The sequence below is a fragment of the Tachysurus vachellii genome, chromosome 18, assembly GCF_030014155.1.
Source record: "Tachysurus vachellii isolate PV-2020 chromosome 18, HZAU_Pvac_v1, whole genome shotgun sequence".
Lineage (NCBI taxonomy): Eukaryota > Metazoa > Chordata > Actinopteri > Siluriformes > Bagridae > Tachysurus > Tachysurus vachellii.
Window position 1 is genome coordinate 12,899,962 of NC_083477.1, and position 19,043 is coordinate 12,919,004.

The window sequence follows — 19,043 nt, forward strand, 5'->3', positions numbered from 1 at the left end:
AACCAATAAATTTGAATAAAATCTCACACAAGCTCACACCTGAGCTGAAAATCTAAGGTATTGGACTAGTGATCAGAAGGTTGTGAGTTTGACTCCAAGGGCCACCAAATTGCCACTCCTGGGCCCCTAAGCAAGGCCCCTAACCCTCAATTACTCAGCTGTATAAATGAGATAAAGGTAAGTTGCTCTGGATAAGGGCGTCTGCCAAATGCCGTAAACGTGAAAATCAAACCCAGGGTGCTGGTGTTTTTCAACAGACACATTAGCACTGCACTACTCTACCATGCATGCATTAATCACCTAAATGTAATACTATAGTTATAATTCTCATCAATGGCAACATCCTTGTGAGATTGTACAGTGTAATTAGTTTACGTTAATACCGTGTGACTTGATCACACCCACTCCACATCATACAATCTAGTAATTAAAAACTTATTTAAATTAAGTTTAGTATAAAGGAAAGTCTTTTATTTACAATGGACCATAAGAACCATGAACAAAATTAAGGAATAAATGATCTATGAAAATATGTAATTAATGAAATGTAAAAAACATGTAATAAAATATAGTATAGAGAACTGTAATGTGAATGGAATAGAATATATACAATGTATATAGTAACTATACCTGCAAAAATCCGTGTGTGTGTGTGTGTTTTCAGTATAAGCGGCTGTATATGCCTAAATGTCAGCGTACTACAGAGCGGATCTGAACATGTGTTAGACAATATGAGCAACTCGCCCACCTGTTGCCAAGCAACAAGGCCATCTTTATGAACGCTTCTATTATTTTTATGAGCGTTAACTACTCAAAGTGCTGATGGAAAGATATCATGAAAGATATCGTATATGCAATGCATACCAAGATCTGAGAGAGTTAAAAAAAAAAAAAAAATCAGTGACAGGTTTCGGTTAGAGGAGGAAATTTCTGACCACATTTTCCTTGTTATGATAAACGAGTGGGACTGTTTGCTGTAACTTCTGCTGCATGCGTGTTGTGTAATTTCAGAAAAAAAAGACTGAAAACATTGTGTGGGTTGCACCTAATTGTGTGATTTTTTTCACAACCACAATTATGTGTTTAATTTTCTAACAAGGTTTGTGTTGATTATATATCTTATGTAGTCATTCAATAAATCAGCAGCAAGCGAGAGAGAGAGAGAGAGAGAGAGAGAGAGAGAAAGAGAGAAAGAGAGAGAGAGTGAGAGAGAGAGAACTGAGTTTAAGTCTCTATACAGATAGAGAGGAAGGCTGTGATTGCCAGATCACTGAGAGATGTACTAGGATTACCACACGCTCTCTGTCTCACAGTGTTCACACACTTGGACAAAAGGACTTTTAAAAAAAAGAGCTTTATGAAGAAGGAACTGGCTTTTGTAACCTTGGAGTAACCCTCTGAAAGTCTGTGACGATGGCCACCGCACTGACTTTCACATACACATAAGCTGCTGACGATTTGAAATTGGAGAAGACAAAGAGGACATCGCAGGAGAGACGAGAGTGAGGACTAATTTAGCGTTTCACAATAAAAAACTTCAAACACTTTCATAGAGCATCAAAATGGGGACAGTGAATGAACTGTGTATGTGCAGCCTTCAGGCTTTCATGTGTCCGCCAGTGACGATCCCGTGTTCAGGTAAGACAACGGCGTTGACAGAGAAAGTAATGGTCTTGTTTAGCGCTTAAATTAAATCTTGCTTGTTAACATTTTCTTACTTATTATCCGTATTTTTAAACATCGTCTTATTTTCATCTTCTGTGTTCCTGCTTCTGTCCTGAGTTTTGTCCTGTTGGGTTCGATTGGGTGGGTTTGTATTCACGTTGTCTGGATTTGGAAAGCGGTGATATGAATACGGCTTACTGTTCATATTAAAACTCAGTTTAAAGCTTATAGAGGAAGGTGTGGTAAAGATTAGGTGGTGTATATAGTAAGAAAAAAAACAAGATTTCCTTAGAGGAATATTTAGCTCTGTTAGAATTCTTCAGACTGCTATATCGTGTCACTTGAAACCCATTGCAAGACAGGGGGAAAAAGAAATACTGTATCAGATACTGATGATAGAAGTTTGTTCCTGAACTATTACTAAAGAATATATTTTTTCTATCTTAAATAGCAGCACCAAACTAAAGACGTGTCAATTGTTAGTGTAACTATTGTGTATATATACAATCTAAAAAACATGTAGTGAAATAAATAAATAAAATAAATAAATAAACAAACAAATAAACAAAATAAAGCAAAAGAAATTGTCAAATGAGGAAGTAATAAATCGTATAATTAGCTAACTGAAAGATTATTCAGTCAACATAATTTGTTTACAGCGATTGTTATTATATGTAATAATAATAATAATAATAATAATAATAATAATAATAATAATTTATCATTTCATTTTTGTATTGTCATTAATATACATGTTTAATATATATCACAATTGTACCACCTTGTCTGATGCATCCTGAACTGCATTCCACTGTTATATAAATGAGTTATTGCATAACGCGCAATATTTAAATAATTTGATGGTCACTGTGTTGTGTTGTCTGACATTTGTGTACTGTAATCTGTGCACTGTTAACTTGAATAATATTTATCCTATTTATTTTCCCCCCGTAAACAAATGTTATAAAACTGAAAATTTAGTATGCATGCTGGTAAAAACAGGAAGTACTTATAAATGGAAGTGCTAAAGTGTCTATGTTTTCTACCCCTATAATGTATGTATCTTTTCATGTATAAGCAATTTAGTGCAGCATTTCTAAACATGAAAACAACCAACAAACTTTTTAAAAACTGTGAGAAAATGAGCTTTTCACATCAAGATATAGTTGATATAGTAAACTGTGATGGAAATTTTTTACAAAGAAGCTGTTTGTGAAGTTCTGACTATCTGCGTGCAGAACTAGAAGTTGGTTGTGACTAGAGATTGTTATTAGCAGAGATTGTTTGTATAAACTTATTAGAGTGTCAGAATGAGTTGGAGACAAGTTGGCTCATAAACAACTCTAGGCAGACCTTGGTAAGGGTAAGATTATCCTGATCAGGAGATGACCAGGAGTTGTCCATCTAGCCAATGGTAGATGATGTTTTCCTTTCTTCAGATTCTGTGTTTGAATCATGTTTATAAAAACTCCACATAACTCCACATTTTCGGGGCCCGTCCTCTCTCTTGCTAAACGATGAGCGTTGGGCCCTGTTGCCCAGAAGCACACAATAAATTGTGAAACATTTTACTCCTGCCTATGCCTACCTGTGTGCTATTTTCTCAAAACTTCCACAACAAAAGTTAAATTGAAGTGTAGAGAACCAATGAAATTGCAACCTGAAGCCTTCCTCTGGTCCACAGGATAGTCTGAGTGTGAGACAAATGGAGAGATATATTGAATTTATTTCTTTATTAACACTTTAGTTAAATGTTTGCTATGTTACTTACAATGCCATTCACCTACTCATCTCTACTGGTGCACGTGGGAATTAGCCCTTGCTTTATATTTTGGTAGCTCAGTCGATAATGTGTTTGGAAATTTGGAAATTTGTGAGCTTGAATCCTGGGGCCACCAAGCTGCCATTTACGGGACCCCTGAGCAAGGCCCTTAACACTCGATTTTTCAGCTGTATAAACAAGCTAAATGTAAGGTGCTCTAGATAAGGGTGTCTGCCAAGTGACATAAATGTATATGTAAATCTTATTAAAAGTGAGTGATGCAGCAGCACTTTAAACCTGAAGTCTGGCCAAGGTCTCAGGTCTCCATGCGTATACTCTTAGCTCAGACAGATCAGGTTCCAAAACTTCAACATTCATCTTCATTCGAAGCTTGTCATTTACTAAATCACCAGCTATCCAAGTCAGCTTCTGGCCACGCCCCATCTCAGCTCAACTCTGTCATATTCAATTCAATTTATTCAATTTAATTTGTAGAGCATTTTTAACAATGGACATTGTCTCAAGCAGCTTTACAGAACATAAGAAATATATTACAAAATGTTCAAGATTAATATTAGACTTATATTTAAATATGTTTGTATTTATCCTGAATAAGCAAGTCTGAGATGACTGAGGTGACTGTGGCGAGGAAAAAACCCCTTAGATGGAAGAGGAAGAAACCTTGAGAGGAACCAGCCGGAGGGTGTGGTTATAAACTGTTATAAACACCAGAGAGTGTTATTATGAATAAAGTCCTTTCTACAGTCATGTACAGTCTAACAATTGTGTGTTGCTCAGGAGGTTGTTGTCCTCAAAGACCACATGTAGTTGGCATCTTCTCTTTGAATGTACGAAAGCTTCATGAAGCGGAATCCAACTGGAGCTGATAGATCTCTAGATGCCTCAGGATCCTCACAGGGTTGGCTTCGTCTCAGTGGAGGTCTGAAATCTTCATGAAGCTGCATTGCACTCTACAACTTGCAGAATGTTATTTGGAGCTGATGTTTATCTCATATGTTTAAGATTCTTTTCATAATGATAATAATAATATAAGACATAAATGCAGCATCGACAAACTAATTATCACCAGACACCATAAATGTACTTCCATTAAAGAGACCATGGTTTACAGAGATGTTAGAACAGCTATGGGGCATTGCTAGGCATGATGTGGAGCAGAGTATTTCCTTAGTTGTTTCCTTATTTCCTTAGTTGTTCTAATATCGCTGTAAACCATGGTCTTACACTACATCTATTGCGTTTAGAAAAGCAGAACATATGCACAGCCAGTGCTTTAACTGAAAGCACTTATCACACCCCGCTCCCTCAGATCCTCCAGCACTGCTCAATGGGTCCCACTGTCTCTCAGGGCACAGGAAGGTACTTACAAGACATTTCTGTGTTCTGGCTCCTGGAAGGTGAAACAAACTTTCTCTAGATGTTTAAACAGCTGAGTGACTGGCTGTCTTAAAATGACGTGAAAAGGCCTACCTACTAAAGTGCTTATTCTGATGGTGTTCTTAGTTAGTGACCTGGTGAATGAGCATCAAATTCAGAAAGCACTTCTTTTAAATCACTCTGGATAAGGACATCTGCAAAATGCTGTAAAATCTGTAAAATACTATAAATGCAATGCTTTATAAAATAAGCACAGAGCCACAAAAATGCAGTAATTTTCCAGTATATAATAATAATAATTCTTCCGCCAAGTGATGTAGTTCTTCAGCAACATTAAGTGCACTGTAAAGATGCAGAAACCCACTGTAATGACCAGTGGTCCTCAAGTGGTTGTTGATTGCAAGGTCTGAGCTCATGCCCCAGGACTGGCAAACTGCCACTGTTGGGCCCTTAAGCAAGGCTTTCAACCCTCTCTGCTCCAGGGATGTTGTGTACCTAGCTTCCAAAGCTAAGATATGCGAAGAAAAGCTTCTTAAAATCTTCTTCTAAATGTAAATGCTTTATACTTAGTTCTTCTCCAGTCCAGTAGTTGGTGCTAATGGATCCTTTATCTTTTATGTAAAAGACTTCATTCATTCATCTTCTACCGCTTATCCGAACTACCTCGGGTCACGGGGAGCCTGTGCCTATCTCAGGCGTCATTGGGCATCAAATGTAAAAGACTTGAGCTAGCAAATACAAGACAATTAACATTGTAGTCTGCTTTATTATTGTATGTTACCATGCCTATAGCATATATTTAAAAAAAAAAAGAAGTCTTTTATTCAACAGACTTTTTTTTTTTTTTAAATATATGATAAATATAAATATAAATATTTTATCTTCCTCCAGTGCTGTCCAGCTTTCAATCACATATCTATGATTAGCTCATGCAGTAAATCAAAATAAATCGTAAAACAAAATCATGCATTTTGGAACTTATTAATTCAATTTATTTTGCACAGTAATATTGATTTAAGGAAATTTGTGTTTAACTCTTTTACCAGAGCACAAAAAAGTGGAAATTTCATCTCATGTCACAGTGAACAGTGGTGATTAATGGCACATATGTATGTAGACACTCAGGGCTTAGTTTATTTTTTCATAAGTAGTCCTGGTTTCACCAAGTAACTTGAATAAATGTACACAATGTTAATATCTTCAAAGAAAATGGTGATACCAAACCTATTTCTTCTCTCTGAGATGCCCCAAATGCTTGTTCATAAACATTTAAAAATTTAATAGCGTTATCTTTAATAGCGTTATCTTTTCTTTAAAAGTCTGCATGAGGTTTTTCCAACAGAGGGAAAATCCAACTTTAGGAAATAAAATAGTTCATTTGTTTATACTGATTCAAAATGTCTAAAGAGTCGATTCCCAATCAGCCGGTCTACTGATAAAAATGGTTAAAGAGAATAAATAAAGTCTTTCAACATGTACTCGTGTGTGCTTTTTCTTTACGTACATCCTGAAACACATTTTATTGTATGCACATTTTAAACATCTCAAAACAATCTTGGTTTCATTATGCTCAGCTGAAGTCCCACAATAAGGTAGTTAAAGCTGTCCAAGAGAGCAGAACAACGTAGGCTGATAAACCCAGATCTCCTAATATTGCTTTTCTGCTTCCCTGGAAGCAAACAAGTCTGAATGTTTTGTTATCCTCACCAGATGCACGTTACCTTTAATCACTAGCTGTGCATTTGAGCTGCACACTAGGCATAGGGGCTGTTTACTGCCCATCATTCCACCGACCCAGCTGAAAACGGCTGCTTTCCCTAGAAAAATAATACAGGAAGCGGTCCACAAACAAAAAAACAGGACATTATATTTGTCCTTGCAATCTGATTGTTGCTTTTTTGCTGCCAGAGTACAGAAAGATATATTAAAAGTTAATGACAGCGGGGCTGCTCGAGGACAATAAAAGAAGCGGAAGATCACACTAGATAATGGTTAGCTTGTGGCAGCGTATGTTTGAGGAGCAGGAAGGCACTGTTCCTCAGAGCACGGTAATTTGGAGCTGTCTGATAGCTTTGCTTTTATTGAGGGTGGACGTGGCTCTGGGGGCTGTGTACTACAGGAAAATAATAAGCTGCTAAAAGCAGAGCTGATGTGAATTTTGTCAGCTACTGGAGGCTTCTATAGGCTGAGTTCAAGGACAGTAAATCTAGAGGGTTTTAGGAACAGGGTTTTTCCCCATTTATCCCCAGTTTGCTTCAATTGTCACACTCCTCCCAGCTCTACTAGATCACCCAGTGGATCTAACACACACTTCACACTGTCTAAGACTTAAAGTGGTGTTTGTGCTACATTTGGGCATTTCACACTGTGCTAAACCCTGTACTATTGATATTCTAAACCCCACATTTAACCCCAAGTAGAGAAACATTTCACACTTGTAATTTAGAAGCAGGGTCTATACCCCTTTTTTACCATGGGTTATGAAACCCTGCTCAGAAGCGTTACGACTTGATGCAACAGAAACCCAAACAGAAATGGAACAGCACGTGCCTCATATCACGTGATTTATACAGCCACAGACAAAGAAGAGAATAACACCCTCCCTGTCTGAGACTTCTAGCTTTCCTAGTCTGCATTTGACATTTACTTCAACTCTTTGTTCAGTTTTTAGAGTGAAATTTTAATTAAGAAGGGCAACTTAATAGATGCTCAGTATGTCTCACTAGAATGTGAACAGTTAAGACAGTAACTGTTTCCTGTTTTCCAATATGTTTTTGTCAAATATAAATGCACCCCGGGTGAAAACTTTGAACCCAGGTATGGGCCAAAAACTGATCCCCAGCTTACCTAAACAAAGTCTGAGATGTGACTCATGAGATATATGATTGAGTATTTTGAGTAGCCAAGAGGCTTGAAACTGAACTTTGATCTCATACCACCTTATACTGCCACTGACCTGTGTGCATGCATGTTCTTGTGCTTCAGGGGTTTCCTCTTCGTACTCAGGTCTCCTCTTCCAGTCCAAAGACATGCATTGCAGACTGAATGACATTTTTCATTGAGTGTGTGTGTACAGTATGATCAGTTGACACCTCATCCAAAGTGTCCCTCACCTTAGGCTTCATATATGTATATATGTATATATATATATATATATATATATATATATATATATATATATATATATATATATACATATATACATATATATATACGTGTGTGTATACAAGTATATGCAAGTATAGCAAGCAACTCCCCAACATTAATGTAGTACTGTTATACAATACGAATCCAATTCAGATTATTCACATTTTAAATCTCTTTAGATTTAGATGTATAGAAATATTTGTGATGGCTCTGGGATGGACAGATCTGTGCCAGAGGTGATGGGTATGAAGTTTCATGCTGAGCACTATGAGATTCAGAGCTGCTTCAAAGAGAATCCATTACAAGTAAATCCAGTCTGCGATCTTTAAATCTAATTTTCAAAGCCTGTTAGTTGTGTGTGTCTCAGTCCCCTCTTCTGTTTTCCATCCACACTTCGCTGTTAGTTTAAATATGCTGGATGAAAAAAAAGGCTCAGAATCGTTACCTATAGTGAAATCGAAAGATGATGAGTGGATACATCGATTACCGGAACATTCTGGAAACAACAGTTTAGAGCAAATCTGTAACTTGTGTGTAGTGTGTGAGATTGTTCCCTGTGATATATTGGCACTCTGTCCAGGGTGTCCCATGTCTTATCCCATGAGACCTTTGAGGAATGTATTTCCAAATATACAGCATATCATATTTGATATGGATATTAGATATGTCCAATATCAGCTCTACCATTTTTAGCTGGTATTGTCCCAGTACTGATACTTGTATTGGATCACTGACAATCTCTGTTTTTATCCACTGTTTAGATTTGGGATTATTACAATCTGCAGTTCATCGTCTACTGAGTTTCCTTAGTCACACTAATGCTGTTTAAAGACTGAGGTTTGGTACTCATGTGAATTAGTACAAATGCAGTTGGAGTATATACAGTATGAGGCATACAGATACAGGACTTGTGTCATTGCACAGATGTGGATGTTGTCACAAACACAGAGTGAACTGTTTGTTTAACACCTTTATGTGGAATTTGGAACAACTATCACTCTTACGCTTCGGCAAGACATGGCTTTATCAAAGTTTTTTTATAAAGTCTTGAATCATTAGGTAACACACACAAAAACATGCGTCAGCTGCTTCAGTGTTGGCAATGACCCAGCCTTCTAGTGATGTGTTATAAAACATGAAGGGAAGTTAATACTTAAATGTTTGTATAAGAATACATCATTCTGTGTATTATAATGCACATTTGGCTTACAATCTCCCAGGTATCCTAGGTAGAAAAAGTCAAATGTACCTCCATGCAGCTATGAGAAATGATTACTTGTCTGGCAATCCACAAGCCAAGGATCTATTGTTTGTTTATGAGTTTGCATGCTCCTCAGGTCCACCTGGGTTTCTTCCCTTCTCTCCAGTTTCTTCACTAAAATAGTAGGTGAGTTGGATACTTAAAGAGGAGCGAATGAAATCAGTAATGTGGGTTTATTCTTTGAACAGAACAATAATCCTCCAGAGCTGATTTACAGGGTTGTGTTTAACAGCTGGCACAGTTAGTACTGAGATGTCAGGAAGTATAAAAGTCTGAATATTACAATGAAGATGATTCATCCATCCATTTTGGGAACTGCTTATCCAACACAGGGTCAAAGGAAACCTCAAGTTTAGGGATTGTCAGTCAGCTTACTGGACTCAAACCCCCACAGAGATGTGAGGCAAACATGCAAAGCACTAAGCCACATGTGACAAATATTGATGAAGTTATAAAGTCATGGACATACAAGTTATTAGAGAGTATGTATATTAGAATAAGACAAATATTCACCGGCTCTCATATCATATAAAATCAGTGTTAGTAACCAAATATTACCAGAGGTGGGTAGTAACGAATTACATTTACTTCGTTACATTTACTTGAGTACATTTTCTTGGGTAACTTGTACTTTTTAAGTATAATTAAAGATGTGTACTTTTACTCTTACTCAAGTAGATTTTTAGTGGAAAAACTTTACTTTTACTTCGCTACAATGGGCGACGTTCCTCCGTTACTCAAATGGTAATAAATATGAGATTTAATAAATAATAATTAGTTAATATGACAAGTCTCGCGAAACGTCGGAGAGGCTGCTTCGCGAGAGTATGCTGCGCATCTCCTGCTGAAGTTTAGCGGGCCTTTTGTTGGAAGATGATGGCTGAAGCAGAGGAAGACGTTTGCGCTTTATCAAAGGCAGATCACCCGTGGCCTCAAATTAATTCTATATTTTCACTCCAAGATGTAAAAAATAATAGCTTTACAATGCGATGCATTCTGTGTGCACCAAAACAAACAGACATCGCAGCTTACAAGAATTCCAGCTCCAACCTAAAAAAACACGTAGTGGTAAGTGTCAAAATTATGCCTATTTGATGGTAATTTGGTAACTATGGACACTTTGACCTTAACGTAATACTACATTTCACACACTGTCTGAATGTTTTCCCTCATATACGCTCTCGTGCTATCCTGTGAACCCTACAAACAACACGTTCATGTACAAACGCTCATTATAAGCGTCTGCATTTTCATATCCATGTTCCACAAAATTGAATTGCATGCTGTAAGACGTTTTGCATTTATACGCAAATCCTGACATCTCACTAAAGTTTTTTTGACTAAGTTTTTTTTTCACTAAAGTGTAGAACATCTACAAAATAAAAACGGGATTATATTTTGTTTTATCCCTACTTAAAGAATACATGTACTTACTTATAAAATGTAACAAATGTAAGAATAAAGTAAATTAATCTTAAAAGGAAGAGCAGGTTAGCCCAGCACATCATTCATTTACATCATTAAACCATTAATCACATTTTATACTTCAGCCTGTGTTTTATATTAGCAGAATAAAGAGACTTTTAAGGAGAGGTGTGTGAAAGCTCTCCAAGTAGTTTGAAAATCAGGGTTTTTGCTTCATATCAATCAGATGAGAAGTAACTAGTAACTAACTACTTGAGTAGTTTTTTCATCGGATACTTTTTTACTCTTACTCAAGTAACTATTAAGATTGTTACTTTTACTCTTACTTGAGTAAATATTTCCATAAGTACTTGTACTTTTACTTGAGTACAGATTTTGGATACTCTACCCACCTCTGAATATTACCAATCATAGTGAACAGATATAACTGATATAAATGTTTAGCCTAAACATATGCAGACTTTTACTCAACAGTAAGAATTGCCTCCTGGTGGTCCAGCGGCAGGATCCCGTGCTCTCATTGCCGTGGCCCGTTTTTGAGTCCCGGGCAGGGAGCTAACCCAGCCAATGAAGTGTTAACTCTCAGTGCCGGTCTCAAGCCCAGATGAAGGCAGATTGTGTCAGGAAGGGCATCTGATGTAAAACCTTTGACAAATCTAATATGCTGACCACGTGATCTGCTGTGGTGACCCTGAACAGGGAACAGCTGAAGGACCACCAACAAAAATATATACTATGAATTTTTAAATATTTCTGAATTTCCTTTTGACATGTTTATTCTGTAGATGTACCAATGTTGATATCTGTGAAAATCATTGATTTGGGATTGAATGCTAAAAGCATTTGGGATTAAATCTTGTGAAATCTAGTAGTCTTAACACTATCAGCCTGGATGGGATGCCTCCTCTGCTCAGAAAGTCTATAAACAACAACAACAAGAAGAACAACAAAAAACACATAGTGCTTCCACCACCTAGTGGTGTATCTGGCACATTACGCAGAGAGTGATCAGTGATCAGAGTAATGCGCAAGCCTTATATCTCTATCCTTTGGTCAAACTGTCACATACTTTATTCCTGTGAAACTATACCAGTGTATAACATGTGCTACACACTGTGCACCTACTCCAGCACCTTGCCCAATGTGCTTGCCCATTATTATAGATTGTATTGTGTTGATTTAATAGTGATTTCAGTGAAGTTTTTTTTGTCTCTAAGAATTAGTTTAGACTTAATGAGACATTTTGTAGTTGCTAAATGTCGTAATAGGATATATTGTTGTAATAGGCTAGACTTATAAATCCTACAGTCTCTCACAGTTCCTGTGATTTCTGAGAAAAAAGTCGAGAAAAACAGGGATTGTTAGGGTTTTCCCCAACCAGATCATAAAATGTGCTGTGAAACTACCTTGTTACATATGTTACCCAGACCGTCCCACATCCTTGTTCCTGGCAGTATGACTGACACAGGTTGTTAAACGTCTAACAATGCGGAAATGCTATTTAGTTTCTTTTCTAACTTCAGTACAGTAGATCTGAAATGTTTTGAGGTGTTACCGAGCCCATGATTGACATGCCAAACTGAGACAGCTTGAGAAACCATAATGCAACATGAACTGAACCTAATGCATGATCATCATAATAAGTCTGATGGTGAATCACACTGCAGACTGGATGACTTTTACCTCTAGAAATCATTTCTCTTTTCTTGCTGGGAGGGACTTGGAGCTGCTTACAAATTCTCCTGTTTTAATACATGTAGCATTTATGTCTCTCCTACATCACCTCACATAACAAATGGAGATGTCTGGAGTCAAAGACAAATAAGGCAATTGCTCTGAAGATTTGATTAGCCAATGTTTTATTACGGCTGCCTTGTATGTTCATTCATTTATTTTCTACCACTTATCTGAACTACCTCGGGTCACGGGGAGCCTGTGCCTATCTCAGGCGTCATTGGGCATCAAGGCAGGATACACCCTGGATGGAGTGCCAACCCATCGCAGGGCACACACACACACACTCTCATTCACTCAAGCAATCACACACTACGGACAATTTTCCAGAGATGCCAATCAACCTACATGCATGTCTTTGGACCGGGGAGGAAACCGGAGTACCCGGAGGAAACCCCAGAGGCACAGGGAGAACATGCAAACTCCACACACACAAGGCGGAGGCAGGAATCGAACCCCCAACCCTGGAGGTGTGAGGCGAATGTGCTAACCACTAAGCCACCGTGTCCCCCTGCCTTGTATGTTAATATTTATGTTTATGAATGTCCTGGGTCTTTTCCTGGTTGTGTCCTCAGTATGGCCTAAGGGTGTATGCATTGAAAATGGCCTTCTTGGATTTATAATTTTGTTTTCAGAATTTCTAATGGCTTTAACCCACAGGGAAGCAGAGTTTAATGCTACACAGTCCTTTATGTTTATTCTGTATAACCTCAAGAAAATCAGACCCTGTCTGACTAATCATGCTGCACAGCTGCTAGTCCAGGCTTTGTTTCCTCAAAATTGGACTAATGCAATGCATTACTCCCAGGCCTCCCAGCCAACTCCATCAAACCCTGTCATATGATTCAGAATGCAGCAGCACACCTCATATTCGACCAGCCCAAATGGAACCACATTACATCCCTCTTCGTCTACTTCACCTGGCTTCCTACAGTATAGCCACTCAAGGCCTTGGAACAGCATCCTCTTCTCTCCTTGTGGTTTATTTTCCCTACAATCACTTAACAACTGATGCACGATAGTGCCTACTCAGTGAGGCATGAGATCCCTGTCCTTCAAAGTATATTAAGGATAACCATAATATAGTTACTGAAATAAGTTGAATAATAACAACAGAACTTGTGTTTCCATTGATATTGTGCTGTTCATGACTTGTTTTCCAATAATGCTTAGTTTTTGAGTGGGGTTTATTCTGTTCACGCCACTGAAATAAAGGAGTTCCCGTGTTATGCTAACAGAAAATTCACTAAAACAGTTAATTAAAGTCATTAAAGTCTGCTAGCTGGAAGATAGAAAAAGACAAAACAAATGCATAAGATACATAATTTCTACATAAGTTGCTTACGGGGCAGTGGTGGCACAAGTGGTTTTAAGGCTCTGACTGTTGATCAGAGAACCAGGGTTCAAGCTGCCACTGTTAGGCCCTTGAGTAAGGCCCTTAACCCTCTCTGCTCCAGGGGTGCTGTATCATGGCTGACCCTGTGCTCTGACCACAACCTCCAAAGTTGGGATATGCGAAGAAAGAATTTCACTGTGCAGTAATGTATATGTGACAATACAAAGGCATGCAGACCTTGTTTTTGTTTTTTAACTTTTAATATCCTCTACAATATGTGTGACATCATTAGTAAGTGATTTTATCCCTTCAGGTCTAAACTGTTTACCCTGGGAACAGTCACACTGGGATTCGCAGCAAACATTCCCAGTGTGAAAATCAGCTCAGTTACTCGCTCGATCCCGAAGTAATGTTAGATATTCCTGTGCTCTGACACGACTCACAAGCTTCTTGTTGTGTTACACAAAAGTCACTTCTTGCTCTTAATAATAGTATAAGTATATAGTTAAGATCCCATGTACATACTGTATAAATAAATAGAAAATAATCTGAGCTAAGGTTGCATATGCAAGTCATGGGAATGAAAGATATCTTGCTTTATTTAAGCAGTGTGAAAGTTCAAATTCAACGACAATGAGTTTTCCAAATTGGGATGGACACATTCCAGAATACAATAAGAATTGTATTGTGTGTCGTGAGGAACAATAAAGGGAAAAATAACATTCCTCAAATAGAAACGTGTGTTAGTGTGTGAGTGTAGTGCAACAAGAGCAAAACAGAGTCTACTTGGTCAGATTATGGTCTTTGTAAGCCAATCCAGCTTTTTTGGGTAAAGCAGTCTGCGAACATTATCTGAAGACCACCTTAGTTTGTTTGAGAGTTTTACATTTACATTTTCGTGACGGGGGCACAGTGGCTTAGTGGTTAGCACGTTCGCCTCACACCTCCAGGGTTGGGGGTTCGATTCCTGCCTCCGCCTTGTGTGTGGAGTTTGCATGTTCTCCCCGTGCCTCGGAGGTTTCCTCGGGGTACTCCGGTTTCCTCCCCCGGTCCAAAGACATGCATGGTAGGTTGACTGGCATCTCTGGAAAATTGTCTGTAGTGTGTGATTGCGTGAGTGAATGAGAGTGTGTGTGTGCCCTGCGATGGGTTGGCACTCCGTCCAGGGTGTATCCTGCCTTGATGCCCGATGACGCCTGAGATAGGCACAGGCTCCCCGTGACCTGAGATAGTTCGGATAAGTGGTAGAAAATGAATGAATGAATGAATTTTCGTGACATTACCCTGAGCACATTTGTACTTCTTTCAAGCCCTGGGGTCAGATTTACATACGCCATGGGAACGAGTATGAATTATGAAATGAATTAGATTAAATTGTAAGGCTGTCTTGTCCCAGTGTGTTTTACATGTATACTTATTTGGGTCAGTGGGTGTACTGCAGGAAAAAAGAAAGCTGTTTTTGTGCACAAACTGTTGCACTCCTTGACAGAGACTGCATTGTCCAGGACTATCATTGTGAGAGCACAACAGTGGCTTTTGTGAGGGAGACGAGCATGTCTGCTACGCTCATCAAAGTGTGACTTATCTGCTTCCTGACCGACACTCTGGAGATTCTATTTGTTAAAGTCACTACATTGGAGAATAGCCTCTGTTATTATAGGAAGCCTTTCCCACAGGCTTTCTCTTGCCAGGCCACAATCTGGATCAAGCTTTATTTACTTAAGTGTGAACTGATTAAACTGGTTTTCTCACATTTATAAATTAAAAATAGCTAAGTCCCTATTCTCTATAAAAGCAGGGAGATGTTTTCTTGTGTATTTTTGATGTTAAGGGATTTCTGCAGTAAGCAAATTAAATGCTGGAGAGTTATATGTAGATTTTTCAAACCAGAGAGAGAGAAAATGTGTGTGTGTGTATCTCGATGTGTGTATGTGTGCACGTGTGTGTGAGTGTGGGAGAGAGAGAGAAAGAGAGAGAAAATTAACAAACCAGAGGTAACCACAATTACCGCTGTTCTGACAGAAGGCCTATAAATTTTTTTTATAGCATTTAACTTATGTTTAATAAAGTTTATAGTAAGCGATTCCGAGATCATGTTTGGTACATCAGTCAGTGTAATAACTATTATTATTATTATTATAATGCATGATCTGCTGATATTTCATATGTCATATGATTTTCTTACCCCAGCTAATTATGTTCTACCATGTAACGACCACTTCATTACAAACACGTTGTATTAAAGCATTAAAGGTTATTAGTCCTCGAGCCTCTGTAGCATACATGACATTTTTCCAGCCTTAATTCATCCACAAGCAGAGACACGTGTACAGTGTGGAAAACTGACATAGATCCAATGTTAATATTATGTAATGACAATAAAAATATCTAAAAGTAAAGAAAGGATTGATGCTATTTTCCCTTCACAACCCTTACCAACTGCATGTTATTTGATTCCTTATGTTTCCTAGTAGATGAAAAAGGAATTGTTTGAATGTGATGTTACGCAAGTGTCTTGTGCTGTTTAAGAAGCTGTAATTAGATAACTTGATGTCCAGAAACAATGAAAAGCGGTTCATCCGTATGGACTTTTACTGACAATAATCGAACATTAAACAGCACCATCACCATTCTGACTGCTTATGTAGAAAACAAAATGTTTGTTTGTTTGTGATTTTGATTTTAAAAGAAAAAGTCACATATCAACAGTGTTAGTGTTTACACAGGACATTAAGTTTGTCATCATAAGGACATATTTTAAAAAGTTTGTCAGCACTAGCAATAGAAGCTAATCTGTCAAAATGTCAAAATGGCGGTCAACCCTAAGTGCTGACGTCAAATCCCCCAAGCATTTGTATATATTGTAAGTGTTGTATAAGTTGGTTTAATAACGTGCGTTTAAACAATGTCGAAAAGTGTGTGTGTGTGTGTGTGTGTGTGTGTGCGCGCGCGCGCGTTTGTGCGTGCGTGTGTGTGTTTCAGGGCGGATTTACAAACCCTTCACACAGTGAACCACGTCATTAGGGCAGTACTATTACACCCCACTTCCTCATTTTTTTTAGCGACAACAACAGACAGAAACGGAGACACGGGGTTTATGCGAGAACTCAATACATCAAATATCGCCATTTAAATTATAATAATAATAATAAAAATAATAATAATAATAAAAAGGATTCAACTTCCGGCGGCTATGAACTGAAGCCACTTCTTCGAGAATCCTTCAACAGCTTCTCATTCGGTTTCGGGTTTATTTTTTTAGTGCTTAAAACTTTTGCACTAGTAAAAAAACGCGCGTTTGTTTCGAGATTTGTGAGTGTTTACAAATAAAAAATAATAATAATAAGAAGAAGAAGTCGTGAAAGAAGACGTCATGGTGCTGAAATCAGAGGACGGAGTCGGTAAGTTGATTGGCTGTCAGATATAAACATACAAACTGTTAGCACGCTAAGCTAAAACGACCAACAAGTGTGTGTGTGTGTGTGTGTGTGTGTGTGTGTGTGTCTCAAGCTTTAGTGCTGTTTAATCTCACTATAGCTGTACTTTAGTGATACAGAGATTTCTGCATCAGAAAACACGTCTAAACAATATTATAAAGCTTTGAATTTAAATTTAATGTAAATTTCCCCTTTGCTTTATAAACTAATAAATACAACAGTGCAATTGTTTTTCAGCTATAGACATGACTTAAAAACTCACCAAAGCAAATGAACGTTTTAAATCTTGAACTTTACCATGTCATCGTTACTCTCAGATGAATACAGTCCTGTATTTGTTCCATAGCCTTATTGAATTAAATACCCCAGATTATAACAGTACCATATTGTCTCTAAGTCTGGTGTGTGACATCAGCACTCACTAGATGACGTCAAATGTTGCGTCATCGTTCATGGTGGGCAGAGAAAGGGTCCTTTGGTTTCAGCTGCTGCTGTAGATCAGGTTTTGTCCCAAACTGCACAATGCCCTGCTAAATATTAAGTGACAATAGAAAGGTGGGCTTATTTTCTTGGATCCTGTATCAGCTTTAACCCTTGTATGTTGTTCGGGTCTGTGGGACACATATTCATAAACATCAATAGTTTTGAAAAACTTTGCTTCCTTGTAAATTTGTTGATTTTTTTTCCATTCATAACTTGATTAAATTTGATTTTCTTTTTTTTTAATTACATTTTATTAAAAAACAACAAAACACGAGTAGCACTTTAATTAAAAAATGTGATGTAATAAAGGTGAAGGGCAAATATTAACCGTATATGCTGTTTAGATTGCTTGTAATTGGGATGAAGTAAACATCTGTAGAGTATTTTAACATAAAATTTTTGATTGTGTTGAATTAAAAACCCAAAAATGCAGCGGGTCCACCAGAGCCACGAACACTGGCTGAGTAACAAATATACGAACACCATACAAGGGTTAAGTCAAGTCCACAAATGTAAAAGGAAGGATGAAAGCAGTTGAGATCTCTGACCTCATAATGAGTGTTGCGTTAAATGTCAGTTTTGACACACGGACAATTTTTAAAAGGATATTTTTTATTGTAACGAATCCATATGTGCCAAAGCTTTAATAACACGGACCTCTAAAAGCAATATCCTTATTTTTATTTAAAATTTCTTTTTCCTGTAAGAAACATTAACAATACCATGAGCACTAGATTTCAGCATATTTTCCAGTAAACGCACGTTAAAAAGGTATCAGTCTCTAAGCTGGCGTTTTGTTGCTAAACGAAACTTAAACCGGATCGTACTTTCAACATCTATAAGCTTGTTTGTGATGCCTTCAGCCTGACACAGGGTGAGCACTACTCTTAAGCTTATAAGAACATTATCATCTTATCTGGCGTAAACAAATATTTATCCAAGACATTTTTGGATAGGAATGCATATGTGAAGTCGTGCAGCTCGGAATGAGAGACACACCTCGCAGCTAAACTATTAAAAAGCAAAAAAAAAAAAAAAAAAGCTTGGCTGAATGTGCAGTGAGACAGGTCTGGCCTGACAGCGATTGACGAACTTGATCGAGATGCTCGAGATAGTCAGTGGTAGTTTAACGAAATGAATCATTCAGCCCACACCCAGCAAAACATCAACATAATCTGAGTCATATCTTTATCAGACACCGTCAGACTCCTACTTTTAGCCTAAAAAACATTCATGATAAACCTCCTGCCTGCCAGCCTGCAAAATTAGCAGCTGCAGAAGCCTGCATGTGCAATCAGCAAAACCTGTCTGCTGGAACAAGGCATGGCTTGTTCTTTAAAATATTCTCTGATGCACTTATCTGTTTGAGGCATGACGAGCGACATACTTTAAAAC

General features: G+C 37.8%; 1 protein-coding gene across 2 annotated transcripts in view; it reads left to right on the top strand.

The window, feature by feature from the left end:
- Window positions 1-1,463: 1,463 nt before the first annotated feature.
- The window catches only part of cyth1a (cytohesin 1a), a 53,985-nt gene continuing 36,405 nt past the window's right edge, over window positions 1,464-19,043 (top strand). The window contains exon 1 of one of the 2 annotated variants that reach the window (XM_060892599.1): window positions 1,464-1,638. In XM_060892599.1, the coding sequence (XP_060748582.1) occupies window positions 1,563-1,638 (76 nt within the window). In that variant the 5' untranslated portion in view covers window positions 1,464-1,562. Of the gene's footprint in view, window positions 1,639-16,789; window positions 17,130-19,043 lie in introns of those variants that run through there. The other variant, XM_060892600.1, reaches the window with a different exon arrangement.